This window comes from Camelus bactrianus, chromosome 3, assembly GCF_048773025.1.
Source record: "Camelus bactrianus isolate YW-2024 breed Bactrian camel chromosome 3, ASM4877302v1, whole genome shotgun sequence".
Classification (NCBI taxonomy): Eukaryota; Metazoa; Chordata; class Mammalia; order Artiodactyla; family Camelidae; genus Camelus; species Camelus bactrianus.
The window spans coordinates 137,262,679-137,288,702 of NC_133541.1; the positions used below are offsets into that span (position 1 = coordinate 137,262,679).

Sequence of the window (26,024 nt, forward strand, 5' to 3'; positions counted from 1 at the left end):
GTGGGGGGAGGCTTATGGGACAGCTGGGTGGGGCCGGGGAGGGCAGGGCCGCCCGGAAGTCCTGACCTGCAGGTGGCGCCGGCCGGAGGCTGGGACGTTGCTGCCACCAGTGGGCGAGGCAGCGGGGCAGCGGGGCGGGGGCACCCTCACCTGTCCGTGTGTGGGGATCAGCCTGGGCTCCGTGGCCTCCGCTTGCACCGGACCTGGACCCAGGCTACCGGTGGGCAAGATAGAGGACTGAGCCCAGGCACGCACGGCTGGCCAGGTAGGGCACCTGAAGTGCAGATCCGCCAGGCCCGCTGCCGGCCTTGAATACGCGCTGCTAGGCAGTTTCCAAGAAGACGGGATCTGTCATAAGAGGGGAGGTAGGGCTTGGGTACCAGATGTCGGGTTGGGTGCAGTCTCACAGGAGAGCCACGATGAGAGGGCGCAGAGCGGCCCCTGTGTTGGCGGGGCTAAGAGTTTGGGGTATAGGGTCGGGGTGGTGTGTGCCTTTCTCTGTGGTCTCCTCACTCCAGAGCAAGGGGCTCTGCTTCCCCCCTACCCTCACTGCACTCCCTGCCTTCCCCAGCACCACCTGGGGTGTGGTCATGTCGAGGCAGGGAAGGCCCAGGGAAGGGGCTCATTCAGGGGCATGGGCCACTCTGCAGGGATGCTGGACCTGACAGCAATGCAGTGCTTCGGAACTCCCCTGGGCTGGGTTTCTAACCAGTGGGATGGAAGGGCCTTTCCTTCCTGGGGTGCATTTGGGGGAACTAGATACGTCATGAATGTCAGCCCTGATAATGGAGGCTGCGCTACATCCATTCTTGGAAAGAAAAATCAGGCCCTTCCAGCCCAGGTGACTCAGAAAGTCAGTCAGCAATGTTCGGGGTCCCCAGTTTAGGCTTTCAATTAGAGCTGAGCGGCTCAGGAGGCCAGATCCCTGTCCGTGGCTCCAGGAGTAGGCTTTCTGCTGGGGGACAGGATCCTCACAAACACCTGTGTCTTTGTGGGTCACTCCCCTCTGACAAGCTGGGAGGCAGGGTGCAGTTGTGGGAAATCGTGTTTCCATGAGGAGAGGGCCACCAAGTGGTGGGGGCACAGGAGACAGTGAGAAAGAGTCCCGCAGCCTTTCTGGAATCAAAAAACTGGCAAATGTGAAAAAGTGCATAATTTGTTTTATTGAACAGGCTGCTTATGTACGTTTGGAGGGCCAGGTTCAAGGACTCTGCATCCCTCCAGGACAATAGCCTCAAGAGAAGAACAGACAGAGCAGGAAGAGATGTGGGGTTTCTCCCAGGAATGAGGCAGAACAGGGATTTCTGCAGATTTGCAAGGAGACCCCGACCGCTGAGCACCGGGTTACAACCCCACGTGACCCTTGTCGTGTTTGGCTTGGGCTCTGGGTCTGGCCTGATCATGCATTCTTCCAGCTGAGTTCCAGAAATTCAGAGGGTAGACTTAGAGAGGCTGCGTTTGGAACCCGGTGTGGAGACGGAGGGTCCTTTATCCTGAGTCCCCTCAGCCTAATCACTGTAGCTGAGTTCCAACACCACCCAGGCCCCCAGGGTGGCCGTGGAGGGAGAGCAAGCCTGGCAGGTGACCCAGGGGTCCCACTGCTGTGCCCCTCCCTTATCTTTGTTCCCTTTCACCCCGGAAGGTGTGATTGTCTCATGTCATGGTGACAAGCCATCTCTCTTCTCTGTCAGGTGGGATCCCCACCCCCGCTCAGCCTTCTTTCTGCATGGATGCTGAAGGACCAGGCTCACTTGAAGTTCTGAGTTTGAGCAGTAAGGTGGAAACAAAGAAACCAATGGAAACAAAGAAACAAGTCATTGTGGCAAAGCTCCCCACCACAGAGAAGCTGCCCTGAGTGGAAGGGAGGGTGTGGGCATGCCCATTTGTTTCGTGTCTCCCAGTGCTCTTCGCTTTCTTATTGCAGACCTGCATGGTTACAACAAAATGATCTGCAAAACTGAAAATATTTACTCTCTGGCTTTTACAGAAAAGGCTGACCAGCCTCTGGTTCCCGTACCGGTCAACTGATTGGAGTACCTTTCCAGTTTGGAAACATCTGGGCAGGCCCAGGTTTGCAAAATTCTTTAAGAGTAGTTATGGAGTTTTGCTTCTAAACATTTTTATGGCTCTATACTTCTGAGCTGAGGTTGTGCTGTGTAATTCTGAGCCGGGATTTTCTCAAACTGTTTCTTATTTCTTATACCGGACACCCCTAAATTCCAAGGGGAATGGGATGTTAAGGAAGCCATGGAGTTTAGGAAAAAGATACAGATTTCATTTCCATTTAAGCATCGATGTATCTCCATCCTAGGCAGTATCGGTTCTGTGGTATTGATAGGGGAACTAAATAGCAACCAAATTTATAGAAAATAGTGGGTCATTGGGTACACAAGTTCTTCTTTTCAACATTTTTGTAGTGTTTGCAGTTTAAGATGACCGTTCCTGAGAAACAGGCAGCCTCTTAGAATGAAATAGCATTTTCCCTGGACCATACTCAATTTTTATTTCGTAGACAGCAGGAAGGGCAATCACACATCCAACACTTGGGGACCTCAAAGATAAAACGTAACTTTCTGGGAGCACACTCCCCCCGTCTCCCTCTGCTCTTTTCACTGTCCCATTGTCCCTGAAGGCTCTTTTGTATCTTCTGCTCATGACTCCAGTAACTCTTCCTTCTCGTCCCTCAGCTGGTAAGTTTACTTTTCTACTTTGACCAAGCAAACTGAAGCCAACAGAAGAGAACTTTCACCAGCAACTCCCAGCACATCCGCTCGCCTTCTGATGTCTGTGACCTCACTCTCGCTGCCCCACCTCTTATTACAGGTGACATCGAAAGCCAGATCATCCAAAAGTCACCAGGGGGCCCATCCATACAATCTTCTCCGGGCTGTCACTCCCACATCCATCCTCTCTGTCACTACCTCATCTATTTTGTTCTCCTGCTAGTTGGCTCCTATCAGTATATAAAAGTCCATCCTCTTAAAAGAAACAAACAGCACTCCTTGACTCTAATTGGCCCCCACCAATTGCCACCCCATGTCTTTGCAGCAAATCTTTAATGAGTCGTTTAAACTCACTGTCTGCATATTCTCTTGAGCCATTCCCTTTTGCACCCACTCTGGCTTTCCCCCTGATCCCTCGCTCTATGGAAACTGCTCTGTCAAGGCCATCAGTGACCCCACGTTGCTAAATATAGTGGTCAGTTTTTAGTCTTCATCATGCGTGGCCCTTTGGCAGCATTTGACCCAGCTCTTCCATTTCTCCTCCCCCGTGTTCCTGCTTCACTTGGCCTCCAGCCCATCGCTCTGCTTTCGATCCACTGGCTGGTCTTTTGCCAACGTCTCCTCTTTTTTCCAAATATTTACTGCGAATGTGCCTCGGAGTTGGGTCCTGGGTCTCTCCTCTATCTCACTGCTATACTTTTGGTGGAAGCAACCAGACTTGGATATTGACATGCCATCAATTTCTCGATTTGTCCAAAACTCCCTGATTGGCCTTTTCCATTTGGAACTCTCTCCCTGATACTCATATTCTTTTTCTTTCATTCATCTTGCTTTCACATTCATACATATGTTCTACTGTGTAAATTACTTTTCCAAATTTTGAATCAGTCCATACATATCATGTGAAATGCTCAGATCTCTATTATTTCCACTAAGATGCTTATTCTACCTTAGAACCTTTCTGCATTTCTGTATTTATGTCAATAAAGTGAATAGTATTTCTACAAGCCTCATAGTTAAACAGTGTGTTTGTTTGGGGCTACTATGTAACATGAAATAATGATACATCAACATAGTCCTTTTTCATTTAATTTTATGTAACACCAAGATGAGGTTTTTGCACTGAAGACTGTTTCATTGAAATTTTACCTACGTTATGGACAGTCAGTTTATGTGAAAGCCCTCATTTCTCCCCTTTTCTGATATATTTTCCATTTGGCTATTATAACATATACCTTGGCATGAAATAAAATTCCAAATCCATTCACATAATAAAATTAATACATTTAAATTATATTTTTTAATGTTAAAAAGAAAGAAAAAAAACCCCAGACTCCTCTACCTATTAGGCATTTCTGTGGCAATATCTAATAGACTCCTTAATCATGACATTGAAGAACTGAGCTGATTCCAGCCCCTTTCCACCTGCTCAGCCCCATCCCCTGTGGATGGAGAGGACATCCATCCCATTTTCCAGGTCCAGATGTTGGAACCATGTTCTCTCTCTCTCTTTCTCTTACACACACACAGACAGCAAATCCAGCTTGTTAGAAAATTCTGGCTACTCTGAAATCATTAACCACATACTCCCTGTTCCCCACCCTCCTAGGAGCCACCTTCAACCCCTTGTTGGACACCAATTAGCCTACTTCTTCCATCTTTGCTTTTCTACAATCTCATCCACACAGAGTCAGAGGGAGCCTTTAAAAGCATACATTGAGGGGGTGGGTGTAGCTCAGTGATACAGTGCATGCTTAGCATGCATGAGATCCTGGGTTCAAACTACAGCACCTTCACTAAAATAAATAAATTAACCTCCTCCCAAGAAAACTCAAAACAAAAGCATAAATTGGACATCACCCATCCCATCAAAACTCACTAAAAGGGTCACCATTCCATTAGGAGCCAAAGTCGTCCCAAAGTCTTCGAGGACCCGGCCTGCTCTGCCTCTCCGCCCACACTCTCCCCATCACTCTGGGGGCCTCTGGCTCCGGCTCTTCCTTCTTCCTCCGGATCTATTCTGCTTCAAGTTCATTACTCCTTGAGATCTGCCAGGATTGCCTTATTCCCTCCTGCCTGCCTCCCACCCCACCACCATCACCTGAGTTTGCTCATATCACTCTTATTTTTCCCCAAGCTCTTGCTACCCCCATCATGTTGCCTGTTTTCTCTGCTAAAACTCTGAGCCCCCAGTGATGGGGAGTCGTGTCTATTTTGTTGACTAACAAAGCCCAAGAGCCTTGGGAATGGGTATAGTTACTAGATTCCCATAAGTAGTAGGAGCTTATACAGATTTGCTGAATGAAAGCAGAGGTCCTGGTCCAATTCGATGGAGCACTTCTGTGTCCTGCTCAAAGATTAACTCTCCTTTCCTCCTGAGAGAGGATGACCACTTCCTTGGTGATCAAAGGCAAGATCTATTTTCTTTATGCTGTTAACCTTAGGCGGGGAGACTGGGGGATCTTCATTTATATTTTAAAATTTGATTCACTCTGCAGTTTGTCTCCTGTCTATGTATCCTTTTGAGAAACCGTTTATGAGTGATCATTCTTCCATCAGATTGAACAGGATCCAGGGGGAAGTACCAAGCCTGTCCCATCGGCCATCCTGTGTGTCATGTCCTGTGACCCAGTGGATGCTCAGCACGTAAGTGAACCAACAGGAGTGAGTGAAGTGATGGGAACATCTCATTATTGTGGTGGCTGCACTCTGTCCGATGCCTTGAGATTTGAGGAAGGGTTTACAACTGCGGAGGCGAGATGTCAGGTCCTCTGTGCTCTTCCTGAGTGCCCTGGCCTTACCCATTCCCCCAGCCCCCTCTGGGCAGCCAAGCCCAGGAGCTGGGCCACCGGCGATTGTGCTGATCAATAATCCACCTCACCCAATGTCCGGGGGTAAGAGCGGCCAGCACAACTGTTTGTAGACTCTGAAGTCAGGTCCTTGGAGGAATTCCTCACTGAACAATGTTTTGGACCTTTTATTTTTCTCTATAGCCTCCAGCTGAAGAAACAGATTGCCTTAGGTACATGAAAGGTGAGGACACCTACTATCCCCATGGAGCGCAGGTGGGGCTGGGAGTCTGCTGTTTGTACAGCCGGTGGGCTCGTGTTGCTTTGGGCATCCCTGTGCCTGAATTCCTGCAGTACACTCGGTGGTAAGAACGGGGGTGCCTGGCAGGGAGGGAAGCGGGTCGGGAGACTACACAGCTGGGGAGACGTTAACCTGGGGTGAGCGGGAGCCGGCTGATGCATGGAATCTCGGTGCAGGGAACTCTCCAAACTCAGAGAGGTTCCCACTCCCGCAGGGTCCCTTTGATCAGGGTGCTAGGCTGTCAGCACTGCAGGGTCCCTGTGAGGATCATGGTGCCTTCAGGCAGTGGGAAGTGAGGGGTCCAGTGGCAATTAAATTAACTGTGCACCCAAAGCCAACCCCCGTCTCTTTCAGCCTGTTTCCTAATCTGCAAAACTGGAATGATGTTAACCATCCCGCAGGTTTGTTGATGGGCTGGGACACACTAGACTGCCAGGAGCTGGAATTCCTCTGTGCCCTGATTGTAATCCTTCCTTCACACTATTTACTCTCACAAGTTCAGTCTCTCTGTCTCTCTCATTCACTTGTAACTTTCTCTACTGCTCTGGTTTCATTTGATTCCCACCCTCCTCCCAATCCCCAGATGAGTGAAATTAATTTCTGTGTGTCAGTTCCAAATTCCCGGGAAAGATGCTCTGTCCCCTCTGGATTGGTTGTCCAACCCATCAGTTGCAGTCAGAGGAGTGAGTCCCTCTGTGACCAGAGGAGGGGCTCTGCCCAGGCCCCCAGCCACCACTGTGGGAGCACATAGCTCTCCGAGGAGGAGGTACTGGCTGTGACTTGGTGTCACTAAGTGTGAATTTATCTCTCCTCTTGCCCCACATTCATCCTCCTAAACAAAGATGAAAATTAAACACTCCCGAGATTTGTGTCATGGAACACTCAGGGTGGGGGCTAAGAGGGCTGGATTCCCTGCTGAGTGTAAGGGGCTACAGTGACCCCCCAACGAGAGCCTGTAAAGGAAACAGCACCGGCCCCACTGGACATTAGGGTGCTAAGTCTGCGTGACATTGAGCCAGGCTTCTGACCACAGCTCAGGGGTCTGTTCTGACCGGTTAGTCTTTGAAACCAACCAGCTTTGGATTCCTCAATCCCTCCCTGAGGTTTTACCTGAACCACGAGCTTCTGTATCTCTGAAGACAGATGATGAGGACCCTTCACGTAAGGCATTTGCACAGCCCTGTGCGGGAATTTGTGCTGCACGGTCTGCCCGGCGAGCTGACCAAAGTTCGTATTTTACTGATCTTAGAAATAGTCTGGTTTCCTGATGCACTGTTTCACTGAACAAGCAACAGAAGCCACCTCTGGCTGATAAAAGCAAAAAAGGGACTTAATGAAAAGATACTGGGAGGGTGCATGGAGTGGCCCAGACCAGAGCCGACCCGGGGGCCGTAGGAGATGTTGGGGAGCCTCAGGCACCAGGCTGCGCAGGGTGCTACCAGGCCCCCTGCTGCCCCAGCAGGGACCCCACTCCTCCTGACACTCCACCTCACTGCAGGTTCATGTCCCGGCAGGGCCAGGTCACACTGAAGCCACCAGCACACACCTCAATGGGGGAGTTGGCCCCTTCTCAGCTGAGGGCGTGCCTGGTGTGGGGAGATGCCCAGTTAGAGGAAGGCGGTTCCCCTACTGTTCCGAGTTAATGCGCAAGTCAGTGTCCATCACTCAGGAGAGCCGGGCTGGTCGGACCTCATTGTGGTGACTAGGCCGTCTGAGTTCACGTATTACTTTTTAGGTTGGAAGGCCCAAGAGGGAGAAAAAGTGGAGGTTCTAGTACTTATTTTATATTTCCCATGTACCAGGTGCGGTAAGCAAGCCACTTCAGACAAGGCCCATAACAACCACATTAATAGGCCACGGAGAAAGTCATGCAGTCAGGCCTCTGCAGCCCCGAAACCCGTGTCCTCATCAGTTCCGTAGTTACCAGTGGAAGTTGTAGGGATTTATGGGACTGTGTGCTCCTGTGGGGGCTGGGATGTGTGTGTTTAAATCCACATCTTCAGAAACTCGGCCAGAACCACAGCCACTGATTGTCTGCATGGAGGCAGAGGAGGGGAGGCTTCCAGCCTCTGGTCCAGCTCGTGTGGAGCTCAGAAGTTGCTCCTTCTGTCCTGAAAACAACACCAGAGCTGAGGGAGCTGCAAACCCACTGCTCTTCTTAGATCCACAAGAAAACTGAGGGGGAAAGCTGCTCCCAACACAGAGAGGCAGCCGGGCAGGCTTGGAGAGTCACAGCTCCCAGGGCAGAACCCGCTTTTGTAAGAACCCCGGGGGCAGGCAGATTTAACAGGTCCCTGAGGCCAGCTGGAGGCTCAGCGTGGGGATGTCCGAGTGTGACAACTCCAGGGGGCCAGTCAGAGGGGCCCCCTGCTCTTTTTCATGCATTTTACTTCCAGGACCGTTTCCTGTTCTCAGAGTGAAGATCATAGGAAAACTCCTCATGGTTCCTGCCAGGAAAGGAAAAAATAGCTCTATTGAAATACACCCAGAACATTCTCTTCCATTGTGGGGGGTTGTGTTTTGTTTTTTTTTTTTAATGAGAAATTATTTTACCAGAGCCTAACCTACCTGGGGGAAGGGAAATACCTTCTGTGTCACCCAAATTGGGGTGGGGGAAAGAGACACACTTGTGGAGGTCACAGCTCAGGGCACAGGCTCAATGAGAACTAATCACAGGACTACAAATGCCCTGCTCTGTCCCACTCCCCCAACACCTTACCTCCATTTCAGTAGGGCCCCTGTGTTATAACAGGAATAAAATTAAAAGAAGTAAATGTCTCAGGAGTGTCTAGGGAAAACCCAAAGACAGCGGGGAGATGGAAACAAGGACTCACGGGTGGCTTTAGCCTCTCGCACGAATAGCTGTAGCAAACTACACACAGCCCAGCCCCAGTAGATAAACAGAAAACCTCACAGAAGAAAGTATTTATTTTGGTTCTCTTACCCAGTGCATTCCATGGTGCATCCTCGCCTAGAATTGAGTGGAAGCAAGTCCATCTCAGAAGGGACATACCTGAAGAGAAATGGCTTTCCAGACTCTGAAGGGCAGAGAAAGCACCAGCCTGGGTTAGAGAAAGGTGAGGGGTGGGGTAGGGGGTGGGCTGCATTCTTCCCCAAATAAGGAACCTTCCTGAGGCCAGCACAGTGGGAGGGAGGGCCATAGGGTGGAAGCAGCCAGACTTCTTCCTGAGAAGTGATAGGATGCCTCCAAGGGACCATTCAGATGCCCAAACTGTGTCCTGATGGTGGGAGCCAGTCGGTCTGCCTCAGAGCCCAGGACTGAGGTGGGCGCACAGCAGGCCGGTCTTACTTGGCCGGATCAATTTCACTTCTCCGAAACCCTGTGTAAAACATGAAGCGTGGACGACCTGGTGAGCACAGCTCTGCCCTCAAGACCGGTTTCAACTCCTCTCTTCCCAGAGAACAGCATCTCTGAGCCCGTCCTGGGTGACCTCACAGAGATCACCCTAGTGGCCCAGGCTAGTGACCGGGAACATGTACCTTCCTGCAGCCAACCCCAGACGTCCACTGATGCATCATATACTGGCAAAGATGTGAGTTCCTGTGCATTGGTCTAACAGCAGAGACTGCCACAGGCCCAAGAGGTGGTGTGTGGGACAAGCAGGGGTGCAGGAGTGTACGCAGTGCAAAGGTGTAAATGGTGGCAGGGGTGCAGGGGCTGTGGAGGGTGCAGGCAGTTCAGGGGATGCGGGGGTGCAGGCAGTGCGGAAGGGCAGAGAGTGGCAGGGGTGCAGAGGTACAGGGAGTGTAGGGGTGCAGGAAGGTGCTCCGGCACGTGGCCAGGGTCAGAAGGCAAGTGCACATCCTCGCAGTCAGCCTGACCCCGGGAGATTAGTGCAATGGTCTGGGGTGGCGGAGGGGGCGGCGGCGGCGGCGGCGGCGGCGGCGGTGGGTGGGAGGCTGCCCGGGCAAGCGGGTCGATTTCTTCTCTTCCCTGCAGCCTGGCCTTGGGGGGTGTTGGCCGCCGGAGATTCGCCAGATGTTGGACTCCAGGTAAGCTTGCTCCTGGGTGGTGGGGCGGTTAGGTCAGTGGGCGGTGGCAGCGGCAAGGGGGCGGAGCGGGGCTGCCCCTGGCGAACTGATGGAATAGCTGCCTTCTCCCGGCTGCCGGGCCTGGGAGCGGCCTCTGCTGCCCCAGGTCGCTGCACACACCTGTCCCACTCAGCAAGCTGAGTGGGGAGTGGAGGCGGTGTGGTTAAGGTGCAGGGCCCACGGGGATAGGGGGGCTGCCGCACGGAAGCCGGTCAATTCGCTCCGCTCTCCCCCGCGGCGGAGCCAGGGGCGGCTTCTGCTGCCGTAGAGGCGGGACGCCGGTCTCCAGGTGAGCTTGGTCCTGGGAGGCGGCGGCGGCGGCGGCGGCTGGGGGTTGGGGTCCGTTCCAGGGAGCTGCTCCATTTCTTCTCTCCCCCGCGGCCTGGCCTGGGGGCGACCTCTGCCGCCAGAGATTTGCCTGAGGTCCGACTCCAGGTGAGCTTGCTCCTGGGAGATGGGTGCGGTGCAGTCAGGGGGCTGGGATGGTGGTGGCTGCGGGGATAGGGAGGCTGCCCCAGGGGAGCTTGAGGATTAGCTCCCATGTCTGTGCCGCGTGGCCTGCAGGCGGCCTCTGCTGCGCCAGGTCCTGGGACAACCCTTTCCCACTTTGCCTGCTGGGGGCGGGAGGCAGGGTAGTCAGGGTGCACGGGTGGCGGGGGTCTGGGGCCTGCAGCGGGGGAGCGGGCACATTTGCTCCCATCTTCCCCGCGGCTTGTCCTGGGGGCGGTGTCTCTTGCCCTGGGTTAAGAGACACGTGTATCCTAGTCAGCCTGGCCCCAGGAGGCGGGCGTGTTACGTTGGGGGTGGTGGCAGCAGCGGCAGGTTTTCCCATGGAGCCGGTCCATTTGCTCCCATTTCTCCCCGTGGTTTGCCCTGGGGGCGGTCCCTGTTGTCCCTAGTTCGCCGGACGTCCATCTCCAGGTCAGCCTGCTCCCTAGAGGCGGCCACCGTGAGGTCAGGGGGCAGGAGCGGTGGCTGCTGCGGGGGTAGGGGGCTGCCTTGGGGAGCTGGTGGATTGGCTCCCGTCTCCCCGATGGCCTGGTGTGGGAGTGGCCTCTCCTGCCTCAGATCACCAGACACACCTGTCCCATTTAGCCTGCTGGGGGAGGGGCGCCCTGGGAAGTGCCTTTAAAGTGTGGGGGAGGCGACGGCAGGCGTAGAGGACCTGCAGCGCGGAGCCTGTCAATTTGCTCTCCTCTTCCCCACGGCCAAACCTGGGGGCGTACTCTGCTGCCCAAGAAGCCGGATGCCCGTCTCCAGGTCAGCTTGCTCCTGGGAGGCGGGCGCGATGCTGTCGAGGGGCAGAGGCAGCTGCGACGGCCGGCTGCCCCGCCTAATGGGGCCACTTCTTCTCCTCTCCCCTGACCTGGCCTGGGGACGGCCTCTCCCGCCCAAGATTAGCCTGAAACCCCACACCCGGTCAGGTTGCTCCTGGGAGGTGGGCGCGGTGACATCAAGGGTTGGAGAGGAGGGGGGTCTGCCCCTGGCGGGCTGGAGGATAAGCTCCCATCTCTCTGGAGGCCTGACGTGGGGGTGGCATCTGCTGCCCCTCATTCCTGGGTCACCCTTCTCCAGGACATATTGCCCCGGGGGTGCTGTAGGCTGCGGGGGCGGCGGGTTGTTGGCGGGGGTATGGAGCTTGCCGCTTGGGAGCTGGTGGTTTAGATCCCATTTCCCCCACAGCTTGGCCTGGGGGCAGCCTCTGTTGCCCCAGGTCGCAAAGCACTGTTTCCCTGACAGCTTAACCACCGGAAGTGGGCAGGATGTGCTGAGGGGGCGGAGGCAGCCGCCAAGGCAGCGACAGAGGGGGCTGTCCCTGGCCAGCCGGTCAATTTGTTCCCATCTCAACATTTGCTGTCCCAGTTTCGCAGGACGCCCTTCTCCAGTTTATCCTTCTCCTGGGAGGTAGGCTCAGTGCATGCAGCCCAAGGTCTGGGCTCTCCCCTGGGGAGGGGCATAACGCTCTTCTTCTTCTTTGTCTTTATTCTTCAGCAAAGTGGTTACTGGCCCCAATTCTTAATTCTGAGAAAGTGTAGCCTGTGTTACGCAGGAGCTGCTGGACAGTGAGGTTTCTGGGTGGGTTTTCACATCAGCTGATGCCCCAGGCAGGCAGGAAATGTATTGCTTAGAGCTTCTTAGTCTGGAGTTGGGGGATGGCCCCGCCATCCTCACCATGCTTTTTAAAAATGTGTTACTCCCCTCTTTTTCCTAGGTGACATTTTAGGTTATTGGGTCCCAGATTGCTGGCACACTCATCCCTGTTTTCAAACATCTTTTAAACTTGGGTGAAGTGATAAGTTGGGGAAGAAGATGATTTACTGAAAGGTAAGAATACTTAAATTTGCATTAAAGCTACATTCTGTCAATCTTTCTCAAATGATTTTTCTCTGATTCTAAATCCATGACCTAGTGAATGTTGTACTCCTGTGTAAATCATTGATCTTCACATCACACTTGTTGAGTGGTCAACGAGATTTGTTATTTAGATTATTCCTGAAAGGAAAAGCTCAGGCTTTTGAGAATTCCTTGTCTGATGTCACCCAGGCAGTCACAGTAGAAGACAGAGCTGATATAAAAATCCCTCACCTGCCTGAACTGCAAAGCTTCTGGGATTACTGATCCCTGAAATGCAGGTGACTCTTGATGATAATCTGGGGGATGGTTTATATGATCAGATTCTTCCAGTCCTGTAAATGGGTTCCGTGGCCCCAGCCCCGGGAGAGCTGGTCATAAGGGCCATATCGTGAGGGGTGGGATGGGAAGGCAAGGTCTAAGAGCTGGCATCACTGAGATTCCACACTCGCTAAACACAGACCCCAGAGCCTAATTGTTGTCAGGTTCTGTTCTGGATTTGAGAGTGTGTTCAGACATGATTCTTGCCCTTCAGGGGTCACTGCCTGGGTGGAAGTAACCTTTACATAAATCTGGGGAGGATGACAATTAAGTAGATGGGCTGTTATGATTCTCAGTGTGCCCAGGCTCGCTCTTCCAGGCACTCGTGGGACTAACGAGAGTCATGTTATTCACTCATACACTGATTTATTACCCTTGAATTGATCATTTGTCCCACAGTAAGTGAAACAAGCGATGAGGAACCTGAGTTTTGTCCCCTTTCCTAGCACTGATTGTATCTGTCAGTCAGGCGCCCTGCGTATGCATTGTGAAATGGTGGTATTTCTTGCCCAATGGGACTGCACTGTCAGTTCTGAGAATCAGGGGAGACACGTGGGTAGGACAGCACACTGACACATATGGCACCCCCCCCACCCCATGAGACAGCATTGTCGATGCTCAGGTGACCCGATGTAGACCGCGGTGCTAAATCTGAGCATGTTTAGTGATCTTGGTGGCTATGAAAATACAGACTGCCGGTCCCTAATTCTGGAGATTCTGAGGGTGTGCACCCCAGAATTCTGCATTTTAAGAAGCACTTTAACTAATTCTGATGAAGATGATCTGAGTGTCCCACTGAGAAACACTGGTGTGCGATGCACCAGTATTGAGGATTCTCAGGGAGCGATGTTTTTTCAGGATGGTCCAAGGGCCCTCACGAGACTTTTGCCTTGGGTGTAATTGTATGTGTTCGAAAGTGATGTCTCTCACTTCCAGTGCTTGTCAGCATGCTCTGTGCAGGGATTTGCTCTCAGCAGATATCAAAAACTATAAGTCTTCAGGTCACCGAGCTAGAGTGTGGGCGATCTTTTATTTTGGTTTTCTTTATTGCAATGCGGAGTCTCCCGAGAAGAGATTCAGACTGAACAGCTTTGTGTCGGACTTTGGAAGACCGCTGGTGCCCAAGGGGTTCTCTGGCAGCACAATGACGAATCTAGGTCCCTCTTTCACTGCTACGTCAATGAAGTGGACCGCATGGACAAGGCCAAAGCTGGTATCCCAACCATAGCCCTTGACAGTGATGTTCGGCTCCAGGAAGCCATCAGATGCAGCAGGTGGCCAGAGAAGGAGCCTAACGGGCTCATGAAATGTGACACCCCCAGCTTCATCAACACGGACCAGAACTCTTCCTTTGGGGAAGATGATCTCCTGATTTTGGAACCACCGATTGTTCTAGAAAATAAGCCAGTTGCCCAGACCTCACACAAAGACTTGAATTGGAAATGTGCTTTGTCAAGTGTTTCTCTGAAGATGTGAAGTCTGTCTTTGTATGGCAGGAAGTCCCCTTTCACAAAATTGTATGTGTTTGTGTCTGAGAGAGAGAAATGGAGACAGACAGAAAGACGGAGACAGAAGAGAGCCCCCTCAGAAGAGAGCTAGTTAAGGTGAGTTTTTGTGCCTTAGTAAACATTTGGGGTTTTGGGGGGAACAAAGTATTTACACTGTCTCATTCTCCTCGTTGGAAACCTTGGCCCCGTCCTCAGTGTCAGCGGCCTTGAACGGGGTTGCCATGGTGCTTTTCATCTGGCGCTGCCACTTCCACGCTCTGCCTTTAGCACGTTGCTTTGCCTCCCAGGGCTGCCACCCTTTAAACTGTAAGGTGAGGAGTCTGGAGTAGATGATCCATCCCAGCTCTGCTGTTTTGCAAATTTCTGATTTCGTATTCGGATGAGGCTGGGATACACCCAGAGCAGCATAAACCAGGCCCTACCTCCTGTCTCTTGCTGGGGCATCCCTCAGGTCTGTGCCTTCTACTCAAGCCTTTACTGAGCCCAGCTTTTGTCAGGAGCCCAAGTGCCTACCGGGATGGCAGGAGACCTGTCTCTCCTGGTCACGGTGGCAGACATTTCTATTGGTTGTGCTGAAACAGCTCTTCTGAGATCCTCCGGCCACCCTTGCTCCAACCTGAGGACAGACCTACCGTTCCTTTCCTAGGAGGAGGATCAATCCATGGTGCATTTTATGACAATCCTGTCCCCAGGAATGCACGGAAGGTTATCAGCTGAGTGAGGGGAAGTGCCTCTGTGTCTCTGTGTCCCTGTATCTCTGTCTGCTCACAGTGCCCTGCCACCGGCTACTGAACAAGAAAAGTGCTATTCACCATGCTGTGTCTTTTGCAGATGTGTAGGTGATGGTCTTGTGGCTCATGTGTGGGCTTTGTGCTGGGATGGTGAAGGGCTTATAAATACCTCATCAACATGTATTCGAGATGGCCTGGTGCCACACAGACTTGATTCATGAAGGCATCAAGCCTGCACACTGGTTTGGAAACAACTTGGTTTTGATCAGTCACACTGCATGCATGACTCACTGCTGATCTCTGGGTGGTTTTTTCATTTTAGATTTATTCACCCAGTGTCTTGCTTAAGCTGAAAAATACATTTATTTCACTAGAATATTCTCAGATTCTTTGTTTTCACACATCCAGTTGTTTAATTCCTTTAAAAATCATTTTGTGTTTATAATGCCTCCTAATATCTATCATCTCTAGGTTCCCAGTGGCCTGAGCCATGCACCAGATTTGATGTAGGAACTGTTCCACCAAAAGAAATCCCTTTGCCATAATATCTTTTGAGGAAAATATTATTCTTTAAGGCTCTAACAGTAAATCGTAGAACAAAGCATGGAACATTTATTGTAGTTAATACATGTTCATGCAAAAAGAAATGATATTTTCATTAAACAATGTTGATTTTAATAACTTTTACTAATGTGAATATTATTACTCATAATTTAAGTAACCAAATAAAACCACAGTTATTTATTATGAAGTTTGAAAACTATTTACACTGTCTCTCAATTAGAGGTAGCTTTATTGGAAGACTGAAGGGTATTTAAAAGATGGAAAAATACCCATGATGACACCATCATTTTTATTAACTAAATATCAAGAACTGTGCAGGGTTAAGATTGAACCCTCTGCAAGCTCTCAAGTTAGCATGAGGTAGTTTGTGGATGCTGCCAGAAGACAGGAGACTCCCCCAGGTTCAGAGACAAAGAACTTCTTGCCAGCACAGCAGGCAGCTTGGGGTTCATGTTCATGTTGGTTCCTGAGTTTATTTCCTTTTGCTGTTCTAACAAAGGACCACAGACTCAGTGGCTTAAAGCAATACACATTCATCATCTCACTGTTCTTTTGTGCAGAAGTGCAAAGTCATTGTCAGTGGGCTTAAACCAACGTGTGGCCAAGGCTACGTTCCACACCGAGGCTCTAGGGAGGGATTCGTCTTCCTACCTTTCCCAGCTTGCAGAGGTGTTCACACTCCTTGGCCCAGGGCCCTGTGTCACTGTGACCTCTGCTGCCACTTTACATCTCTGTCTCTGACTATATAGATATGAAGGAAGAGTCTTCGACATCTGGTATGGACCCTTTTTCCTAAATGGACATTGTATCTCTATTTATGTGCAGATTAAAACCCCTTCCCTCCAGGGTGTGGTGGCATCAGCTCACAAGATTACCACTCTGGGCTTTAAGTGTCCTCTTTGTATTGACACCTGGGAACTTCTCTTTCCATAGTTAGCTCTCTGTTACATTTGTTGTTGTATTTTACCCGGCATTACTGAAAGTTTTACTTAAAATGGATCCTAATTAGCTCTGTTTACCTGTTTCCAGAGCTGAAGGCTTCAGTTCTAGATTATCTGTTTGATTTCTCTTAAAAATACATTCCAGTATATTTCTCTGGTGAAAGTCTTTACCCTGTTGTCTATTCTCCCATAATTTCCTTATTTTCTTGAATATATTAAAAGTATTTTATAGCCTTTATTGGTAACTCTGATGCCTACATCACCTGGGGGTTTGCATCCTTTGTCTAATGTTTCTTATTCTCATATTATCCGTTATATAGTCTTGACATGTTGCATGTCTTGAAATTATTTATTACATGGCAGACATTGCAAATGAAAAATCCATATGTTATTTTCCGTGAGAGGTTTTCTACCTTCCTGTTAGGCAAACAGGGTGAGGGACTGATCATGTCGCTCCAATCAGGCGCTGAGGTGGATCAGGACTGAAGTGCCTTTTTTCTTAAAACAGCTTTGAGGTATACTTGGCAAAGTAATTTTCACACGTATAAAGTGTACAGCTAATACGTTTTGACATAAGTATATCCCCAAGAAACCATGACCACATTCAAGAGAGTGAACATACCCATCACCCACAAAGCTTCTCTCCTGCCATTTGTTGTCCCTCCCTCCCTCCCCATCTCTTCCCCTGGAAACCATTGATCTGCTTTCCATCACAACATATTGGTCTGCATTTTCAAGATCCTTGTATGAATGGATTAATGCAGTATCTACTCTATGTTGTCTGACTTCTTTCATTCAGTGTAATTATTTTGAGAGTCATCTGTGTTGCTGTATTAATAGCTTATTTTTCTTATAGCAGAGTATTGTTTAGTGCTGAGTTTTTACTGAAGAGTTTGTTGTGAGCAGTGTTTGGATAGACCATCATTTGTTTCTCCATTTGCTTCTTGATGGATGCATGGGTTATTTACAACTTGAGCTATTATAAATAAAATTGCAGTGAATATTTGGTTACAAGCCTTTATATGGACATATGCTTTTCTTTTCTAAAGCACCACATGAGGAATATCTGGGTTATATGGTAGATAGGTATTTACCTTTTTTAAAGAAACTGTTAAAGACTTTTCCAAAATGGTTGTACTATTGTAAATTCCTTGTGGTGTGTATCAGCTCTGGTTGCTCTACTTCCTTACCAGCACTTTGTAAGGTCAGTCTTTCTAATCGTATTCATTCTTGTATGTATGTGTACTAGTATCTCACTGTGGTTTTTGAAAGCATCTCTCTAATGACTAATGGCATCTTTAATCAGCATCTTTTCATATGCTTATTATCCGTCTGGATATCTTTACTGAAGTGTGTTTTCTGGCCTCATTCATTCATTCAGGTGTTTGCATTATTATTGAGTTTTGAGACCTCTTTATTCTGGATCAGATACAAAGAGAGACCTTTATCAGATATATGATCTGCAAATAGCTTCTGTCTAAGGCTTGTCTTTTCATTTGCTTAGCAGTGTTTAGAACAGCTTTGAAGAGTCTTCATTTTGATAAAGTTCACTCTATCAGTTTCTTTTTAAAATAGATTATACTTTTGGTGTCATAGCAAAGAAATATTTGCCAAACCCAAGGTCATAAAGCTTAAGCCTATGCTTTTTCTCCTAGCTGTTTTATAGTTTTAGATTTCCTATTAAGATCTATGATCCATTGTGACTTAATTTTTGTATATTTTGTGAGGTGTGGATCAAAGTTCATTTTTTTTTTTTTTGCATATCACTATCTAATTCTTCCAGCACTACTTGTTGAAAAGATCCTTTCTCCACTGCATCCTTTTTGAGAATCAATTGTCTATATAAGTGTTGGTTTAGTTCTGAACATTCTATTCTGCTCCATTATTCTATTTTCCTGTTTTACACCAACACCATACTTTCTGATTACTGTAGTTTAAAAAAAAAAAAAAAAGGCTGAAAATCAGATAGTGCAAGTCTTCCAACTTTGTTTTTCTTGTTCAAAATTGTTTTGGATATTTGGGATCCTTTGAATTTTTATATGAATTTTAGAATCAGTTTTAAAATTCCTTACATCCTGTTCTGCCAAATTTCCACCCATGTCTTTGGCCATCTCCAAAGCCACATTTTCTGAAGAAGTCTCTCTAGATCCCAGGTGAAAGGAATTTCTGTTTCATCTGTGCTCCAATCACATTTGATAATATTTGATTACATTTATTCATATTTGGCTGGATGTACTTGTGTGATCTTTCCTGCCATATAGTAAATCTCTCAAGATTTGGAATCTTGATTTGGTTCCCTCTGTCTGCTGAGAAAACTAGTTCTATGCTTTGCAGGAGTGAGCCCTGCAGTAAGAGGTATCTGCAGCACACATCTAGCTCCATGCTTGCATATCGTCAAGGAATCCTGCAGATTTAGAATTGTTTATTGATTGTTGTCTCCAAGACGGCTCAGCCTTTTTTATTTCTATTGCTACTGCTGCAGTTTCAAAGGAAAATGGGCTAATTATTTTCCAAATATCAAAACATACTGTAATTGAGCTGTGACGCAAATTATGTGCTGCTGTTTCTTAACAACCTGCTTAGTGTTCACAGGTACCTTCACTCATGGAACTTTTGGGAGAATGTCATATCCTCAGAGATAGCAATGCTGTCTTTGGCAACCTGAGCGGTAGTATCTGAACTCACTCCTGCTGTTTTTCCAGTGCCCCCTCTAGCACTCCTCCAGCCCTCCATGGGGGGCCTGCAGTTCTTCCCTCGAAAATCCTGTTGTTTCTCAGGAAGAATTCCCTATGAAACATATTCATGTCCTTCTTGTGGGGACATTCAGTCCAGAGACCTGACAGCAGGGGAAAATGTTTAGACTGCTTTTGGTAGAACGTAAATTCTTCCATACTTGTTAGAAGCAAATCCAATGAGGAAACTGTGTTGGCATCTAACAAATCAGGATAAATGTCTGATGAGGAAGATCAGCTTCCCCATCCCACTCAGGCGTCATGTTGATGTGACGCTCACCTTGGCTAACATTTTCTCCTGTGAGCAACGTGAAGTTCAAGACGTTATGAATGGCTTTTTGTTTTTCTTCCTTAGTCTTTCCACATTCACTGTGTCTGGTGAGATTATATGAATCCTGCTTATTTTCAGCCCAGCACTAAGCTTTTTAAAAGGATCACGTGTTTTAAAGGCTAGTGGACAATTTGTTAGAAGATTGAAATCCTTAGACTTTGGTCCTAGAGTTGAATCTTGGTTACTGGTGAATGAGAATTCCCGTTAAAATTTTAAATTCAGTGATATAAAGTTTTAAAAATAGTTAAATATTAGTCAATTTCATTAAACACTACAGCAGTTATTTACTTTTAAGCCTGTCTCTGAGGCAATTTTGCAATGATTCCCTCCCTTTATTAATTCCCTCTTTATCAGAATCCTTGAGAGGTCCCTGTCATCATTGTCAGTATCATCATCATCATCACCATCATCATGGAACTGATTCCTCTGGGAGATTCTAGGAAAATAAAGAGCTGGACGGGGTTATGTGCAGGTCAGTGTGTGCATATACAGTAAGAACAGTTGTCAGACATTAGATTCAAGATACCCATTCCATTTAGAGAAGAATGTGGTCATGAAATCCTGATGTGCTGAATGAAGGAAGCGATGGGAACAGGGTAGTCAATGGAAAGGAGGAGGAAGTGAGCGAAGCGGGGAGCATAGGTCCTTGGTTAGGTGATCAGCACATTGGTGAGAATGAGGGGAGTGTTATGGCAGAATCATGTCCCTCCCCGGCCACAGGGTAGCCACCTGTGACATGTTACTGTACATGGCAAAATGCATGACAGATATTTTAGGACAAAAATCTTAGAGGATTTCTGTCTTCTAAATTGTCTATCAGTTAGCATTTTAAACCCATGATACATTATTAAAGATTAGTGCAGGGGGACAAATAAAAAGGATTCATATAATCTCACCAGACATACTGAATGTAGAAAGGCTAAGGAAGAAAAACAAAAAGTCATTCATATGTGCCTTGAACCATAAAATGCCCATGAGAGGAAATGTTACACAAGGTGAGTGTCACAGCCACATTCATAATGCCTGAATGGGATGGGACAAGGGGATCCTGAGATGAGACAATAGGGCGAGTAGCCTGGATTGTCCAGGTGGGCTGAATGTAATCACAGGGGTCCTTGAAATGGAGGACATTTCCCAGCTGAGTTTAAAATCAGAGGGAGGTGTAGCCATAGAGCAATGTTCAGAAAGGCTGCTGACCATGAAAATGGAGGAAGTCGTGGGGCACAAGCTAAGGAAGGTGGGTGACCTCTGGAAACTGGAAAAAAACAACAACAACAAGGAAACATTCTCTTCTAGACCCTCTAGAAGGAAGGAACCCTGCTGCTACCTTGAATTTAGCCCAATGAGAACTGTGTTGGATCTCTGACCTCCACAGCCATAAGCTGATAAATCTGTGCTGGTTTAAGCTCTTAAGCTTATGGAAATTTCTTACATTGGTAAGAGGAAAATAACATAGTGAGCCGTAGTGTAACGGATTAAAGGTATAGGATGGGGTGTGGAGAGGATTCTGACATTTACAACTAAAAAACAACCAGGTGAAGTGGAAGGTGTTTTAAGGAAGACCTACCTGGCAGGGCTATTAAGCAGACTGGAGCGAGGGGAGCATTGGAGTTAGAGGAATCAATTAAATCTCTACCAGAAAAATAAGGAATAAAATGTAACAGGGCTTCAGTGATAGTGGATGTAGGAATGGAAATGGGCAGAGAGACATAAATATTACTTTGAAATTAGCTACAGGTTTGATGACTGCATGTTGGGGAGACTTAGCCGATGTGTGGACTGAATGTTTGCATCCCCTCAAAATCCATATGTCGAAACCCCATCTCCCAGGGTGATGGTATTGGGAGGTGGGGCCTTTGGGACGTGATTAGTAGGATAAAATGAGGTCATGAGAGTAGAGCCCTCATGAATGGGATTAGTGTTCTTATACAAGCCCCCAGAGTGCTTGCTTCTCTCTGCTCTCTGGGATATGAAGATATTGGGAAGACAGCCATCTTCGAGCTGGCAATCCTCTCAAGGATACATTGACCTTGAAAGTCTCAGCCTCCAAACCATAAGGAATATGCTGGTTGTTTAAGCCACCCGACCCACGGTAATTTGTTACAGCACCCCAGACTGACGAAGACAGTGGAGAATGCCTCTGAGTTTGGCACTGATTGCCTGGAGAATGCTGAAACCCAGGGAAGTGGGCAGCACAGACGTTTACTCATTTAATCCTGCCAACACAGTAGGAGATAGAGTCTACATATTCCTCGCTACTTAAAAGGTAAGGAAAAAGAGGCACAAATAATAACAACGACAACAAAAACAACAATAATTTGTCCAAGATTCACACAGAACCCCCTGGAGGCAGAGTGAGAATTTATACTCAGGCAGGCTGGCCCCAGAGCCCCTGCTCATAACTAATAAGTCAGATCACCTTGCTTATGTGGATCAGTTTTTTTCAACTGTGATATGAGGGTACTGTGTCCAGTAACTTATAATTTCAAAATACTTCACTGTAACGGAATCATTAGTCACAGGCCTTACAAACCACAGAAACCTACACATACAAAAATATCTCGTTAGGTCAAGATAACCAATAACGTTTTTAAATATTATACCTGCTGGGCCTTTGCAATAAAATGTCTTTTTATAATTCTGTCTGGCTACAGAATAACTTCATAATCCTGCATGTTGCTGGTAGCTCCCATGTTGGACAGCACGGGCCTAGAGATTTTAAATTACTTGCCCAGACTCGCCCAGGAAGCTCGTGGTGGGATCCGAGCTATAGTCTGGGACTTTTCCTTCCTATCCAACAAGTCCCTCATGGAAGTTTAGAAGCTTCTCCTTTGGTGCCCAGCTGTCTAGCCGTACTTATAACATCTTGTCAGGTGTTCCAGCCTGCTCCTGAACATCAGCCAGAACCCACTTCTGCTCTATTTTGTCCAGGTAATACCTTCTAGCAACTTCCATTGCCTTCTTGGCATCAGTTCTTACCTGGAAGGGTAGTGGCTAGAGGTGGAAATGTGTCCACATGACAGGTTTTTCATAAACATAGCAGGAGTGGTCAAGAGAATAAAACGTCAGGAAGATGAGTAGAAGCAGGTCATTTAATATACCAAATGGGTACTTCCAATGTGTGTGTTTCCGAGTCCAGGCTTGTTCTGCTCGTGCATTACAGGCCAATAAATCAGGAGACCAGGTTTTGGGGGCAAGAAATAGCGACTTTAATTTGGAAAGCCAGCTGAGAAATGGTAGAATAATGTCCTGGGGAACCATCACCCCAAGTCAGATTTCAGGCTCTTCTCATATTAAAAATGGGAAGTGGGAATGCTTGGTTGTTGCAAACTTGGTGTATGAATTCTTTGTTGTTAGAATCCTTTGTTCTTGCAGCTCTTCACCTGGGTCACATCCGTGTAAACCTCCAACAAACAAATGTTGTTTTCTATTCTGTAACTTGTTATCTTTATGTGAATAGAAAAGTGTTAATATCCTTCAAAGTCAGAGCCTTGAGAATAGGGTCTCCTGTATATTTCAGGCTCTAGGCAACATTGTTTTACAACAGGTGCAGAACCAACAAGACTAAGCCTAGGAAACAGGGCACAGGGTTAAAGTCAAAGGAACAGATCTAATATGGAGTCAGATTTTTTCTTTCCTATTTCAGTAGTGCCATGGAGAAGGCAGTTTGGGCAGCTTTTTGTAGGGTCCTGGAGGCTTTCTCTCTCAGCCTCTGTGTGCCTCTGTTGAAAACCCTTCATAGCTATCTGGCCTGCTGGAAAACCACTCCGCCTGTTTTGCCCTGAAGATGTGTTCTGTTTATAACTGATCTCTACTTCTTGGAAAACAACTCAATAAAAACTCAGTTGGTTTTCCACCAGCCATGGGCAGGGGTGAGGAATAGCACTTTATTATTTTATGAAAAAAAATAAAAGAAGTCTTAAAACAGCACTGGGCACATAGGAGAGAGTCAAAAAATGCTTCCTGGCTGAAATCAAGTGATGGCTCAGTGATTCCATGGCTGCTTTATTTGCTGAGCTTGCTACTCCTTTGCTCCATTACACATTTTTTTTAACTGAAAAAGAAATACATGCATGTGGTTAAAAAATTTCAAACAGAGCACAAAAATACACAAGTGAAAGAAGTTTTCCCTCATCCTCTCTTCTTTCAGCCCTCCCTGGAGATGCCACTGTTTACAAACCTTTGTGTGTTTTCCAGATATGCTATGCACATTCCGACCTATGTATGTAAATTCCTTTAAAATATTACTTATTTTTAACTTAAAGGGATTTAAATCCTCATGTGTCTTCTGCCCTGGTAATAGAAAAGAACAAATCTGACTCCATATTAGATCTGTTCCTTTGACTAAACTCTGTGCTCTGTCTCCTAGGCTTCATCTTGCTTGTAAAACAATGTTGCCTAGAGCCTAAAATATACAGGAGAGCCTATTTTGAATGCTCTGACCTTTAAGGATATTTAACACTTTTCCATTCATATAAAGATAACAAGTTACCTAATAGAAAATAACGTTTGTTTTGTTGGAGGTTTACAGGGATCTGACCCAGGTAGATAGCTGCAAGAACAAAGGATTCTAACAACAAAGAATTACTACATCAAGAAGATTGCAAAAACCAAGCTCGTAGGAAAGGAGCCTGAATTCTGACTTGGGGAGATGGTTTTCCAGGACATTAGTTTGCCATCTAGGTCTACAGAAAGTTGCTATTTCATGCCCCAACACCTGGTCTCCCAACTTACTGGCCTGTCCTGCATTAAGGAGAATGAATTTGGACTCAGTAACACTCCTATCTTCCTAGCAAGATGGGCACTGGAATTGAGGGCAGCTATCCCACACCCAGGGACATACTGTGTGCCCTTGATGGTTCCCCGAGTGTGGGGAGTGGTTTACCCAGGAAGGATGGGGACTATGCACCAAAACTCAGGCAGTATGCTCCTTTTGGGATCTGACCTTGTACCTCCCGCTCCCCGCCAGCACAACACCTGGGACAGTGGAGGTAAGGCAGATATATTGCCTGCCTGTGTCCCAGCGTGTAAAAGGGGAATATGTACTCTTTCCAAGGTAGTTCTGAGCGACAACACCTGTGGGTGCTTGGTTCCCAGAGCAAAAGGAAACCCAGCTCCGCTTGGGGGCAACGGGTGTGATCCCCTTAGGGGTCCTGCAGAGGCCTTGGGTGGAGGGCTGTGCCAGGGAGTTAAAATATGAGCTGCGGGCCTTGAAGGGTTAGAGAAGTGTGCAGAGGCAGGACTGCTGCCTCCTTCAGGATGCCCCCAGAGTTAAAACTATTTCTCTCCATCTCTGCTACTCTCCTCCACACTCCAGATCCCTGCCTTCTCTCTGCTCCTCCTGTCCATGTCTCTCCCTCCACTTTTCCCCTTCTCCCCTCCTCCTCCCATCTTCTCCGTCCCTCCCTTCCCCAACTTCTCTTGCAGAACACAGAGAGGATCGCTGGCCCTCCTGCGCATGCGCAGTCTGTGCCAGCTGGACCGAGGGTTTGAAGCTGCAACTCCGAGCCGGGGATCGGCCCCAAAGGCTTCTCAGCTCTTTCGCCCGGTAGGACTTTGGCTCCTGCCCCGGCGCCCCGGCCACAGCTGTCCAGGGCCAAGTGTGCACTTGCCGCCTCTCGCCCCAGCCGGGCTCCCCTCAGTCCGCGGCTGGCGTCCCCTTCCCCTCTCCCGCCCGCGAGTCCTCTCCTCCCGGGCTGCCTCTCCTCGGCCGCCGGCCCGTCCCCGCCCCTGGGCTGGCTGTGTCCCGGGCGGGCGGGTTCTGCGGACCCGGACGGGGGCGGGCGGCTGGGGCTGGGGCTGGGGCTGGCCTCCGAGCGGGGCTACAGCCCGCGTCCCCCCCCCCCCGCTTTCCCTGACCCGCGACCCCGGGGCTGCCCTCCTCTCCCTTTCCCGCTACCTGGGGACCAGCTCAGTGGTGTGGGCGCTGCTCCCCGGGCTGAGAGCCTCCGGCTGTGAACCCCAGCTTCTCCTGTTGGAGTCGGGAAAAGGGAGCGTCAGTGCTGAGCGAGCTTCCGTCTCCTCCCTCAGTGTTTCAGCCCCAGGTAAGTACCTTGAACACTTTCACGTGTTTTGATGGCGGTGCTTGATGATGTCACTGTTTTTATAGTGAGAGGGATTACAGTGTTGAAAGCAAGGCTTGGTTCAGTTAAAAATGAGCTGAAGGCATGAGGCTGTGACATCCTCCATCCTTCCCTCTCCCAGGGTGAAACGTGTGGCCGTCTTTCTTAAAAAGATAGTTACAGTCCCTAACTAGCCCAGCCCAGCTAGGGTGTGTTAACAGGAACAGCACCACCAGAGGAGTTGGAGACTCAGGGACTTTGCAGTCCTAAAGAGCTCCTGGCAAAATTTGGTTTGTTTTGGTTTTTTTGTTCTTCTTAAATTGTGGGGCAGACTAGTAGTATAGAGGGAAAAATAATTGTCAAGAAATATTTTTTCATTTAACATCTTTATTGTGATATTGTTCACACACCATGAAGTCCACCCACTTAAATGCTACAATTCAGCAGCTTTAGCATATTCACAGTGGTGCTACCATTAATATTCCAGAACGTTTTCATCACTTCAGAAAGACCAGTGGAAATGAATGACCTATCCACCCCTTCCCAGTGCTGGTTCTAAAGAAGTTTCTTGGTTGTTCCTGACCATAAATTATCTTGTTACCCATAAAAACTCTGG

General features: G+C 48.3%; 1 protein-coding gene across 17 annotated transcripts; it reads left to right on the forward strand.

Moving 5' to 3' along the window:
* Nucleotides 1-128: 128 nt before the first annotated feature.
* Nucleotides 129-25,380, forward strand: LOC141577156 (uncharacterized). Of its 17 annotated transcripts, XR_012505800.1 has the most exons (16): nucleotides 144-265; nucleotides 1,692-2,070; nucleotides 2,688-2,823; nucleotides 5,283-5,369; nucleotides 5,717-5,877; nucleotides 6,168-6,214; nucleotides 8,762-8,890; nucleotides 9,234-9,367; nucleotides 9,775-9,827; nucleotides 10,114-10,301; nucleotides 11,106-11,304; nucleotides 11,607-11,771; nucleotides 12,079-12,191; nucleotides 13,600-14,143; nucleotides 21,453-21,612; nucleotides 24,664-25,379. XR_012505800.1 is itself a non-coding variant. In XM_074361275.1 (11 exons), the coding sequence occupies exons 4-11, from the start codon at nucleotides 2,782-2,784 to the stop codon at nucleotides 10,157-10,159; spliced, it is 699 nt and encodes a 232-aa protein (XP_074217376.1). In that variant the 5' UTR covers nucleotides 144-265; nucleotides 1,692-1,867; nucleotides 1,988-2,070; nucleotides 2,688-2,781; the 3' UTR covers nucleotides 10,160-10,498. The 17 variants fall into 17 exon arrangements, 7 of the variants coding, with proteins under 7 accessions (XP_074217376.1, XP_074217377.1, XP_074217379.1 ...); XR_012505802.1 differs by lacking the exon at nucleotides 11,106-11,304; XR_012505805.1 differs by lacking the exon at nucleotides 6,168-6,214 and having other exon boundaries at nucleotides 129-265; nucleotides 5,717-5,756; nucleotides 10,114-11,304; nucleotides 24,664-25,380.
* Nucleotides 25,381-26,024: the final 644 nt, after the last annotated feature.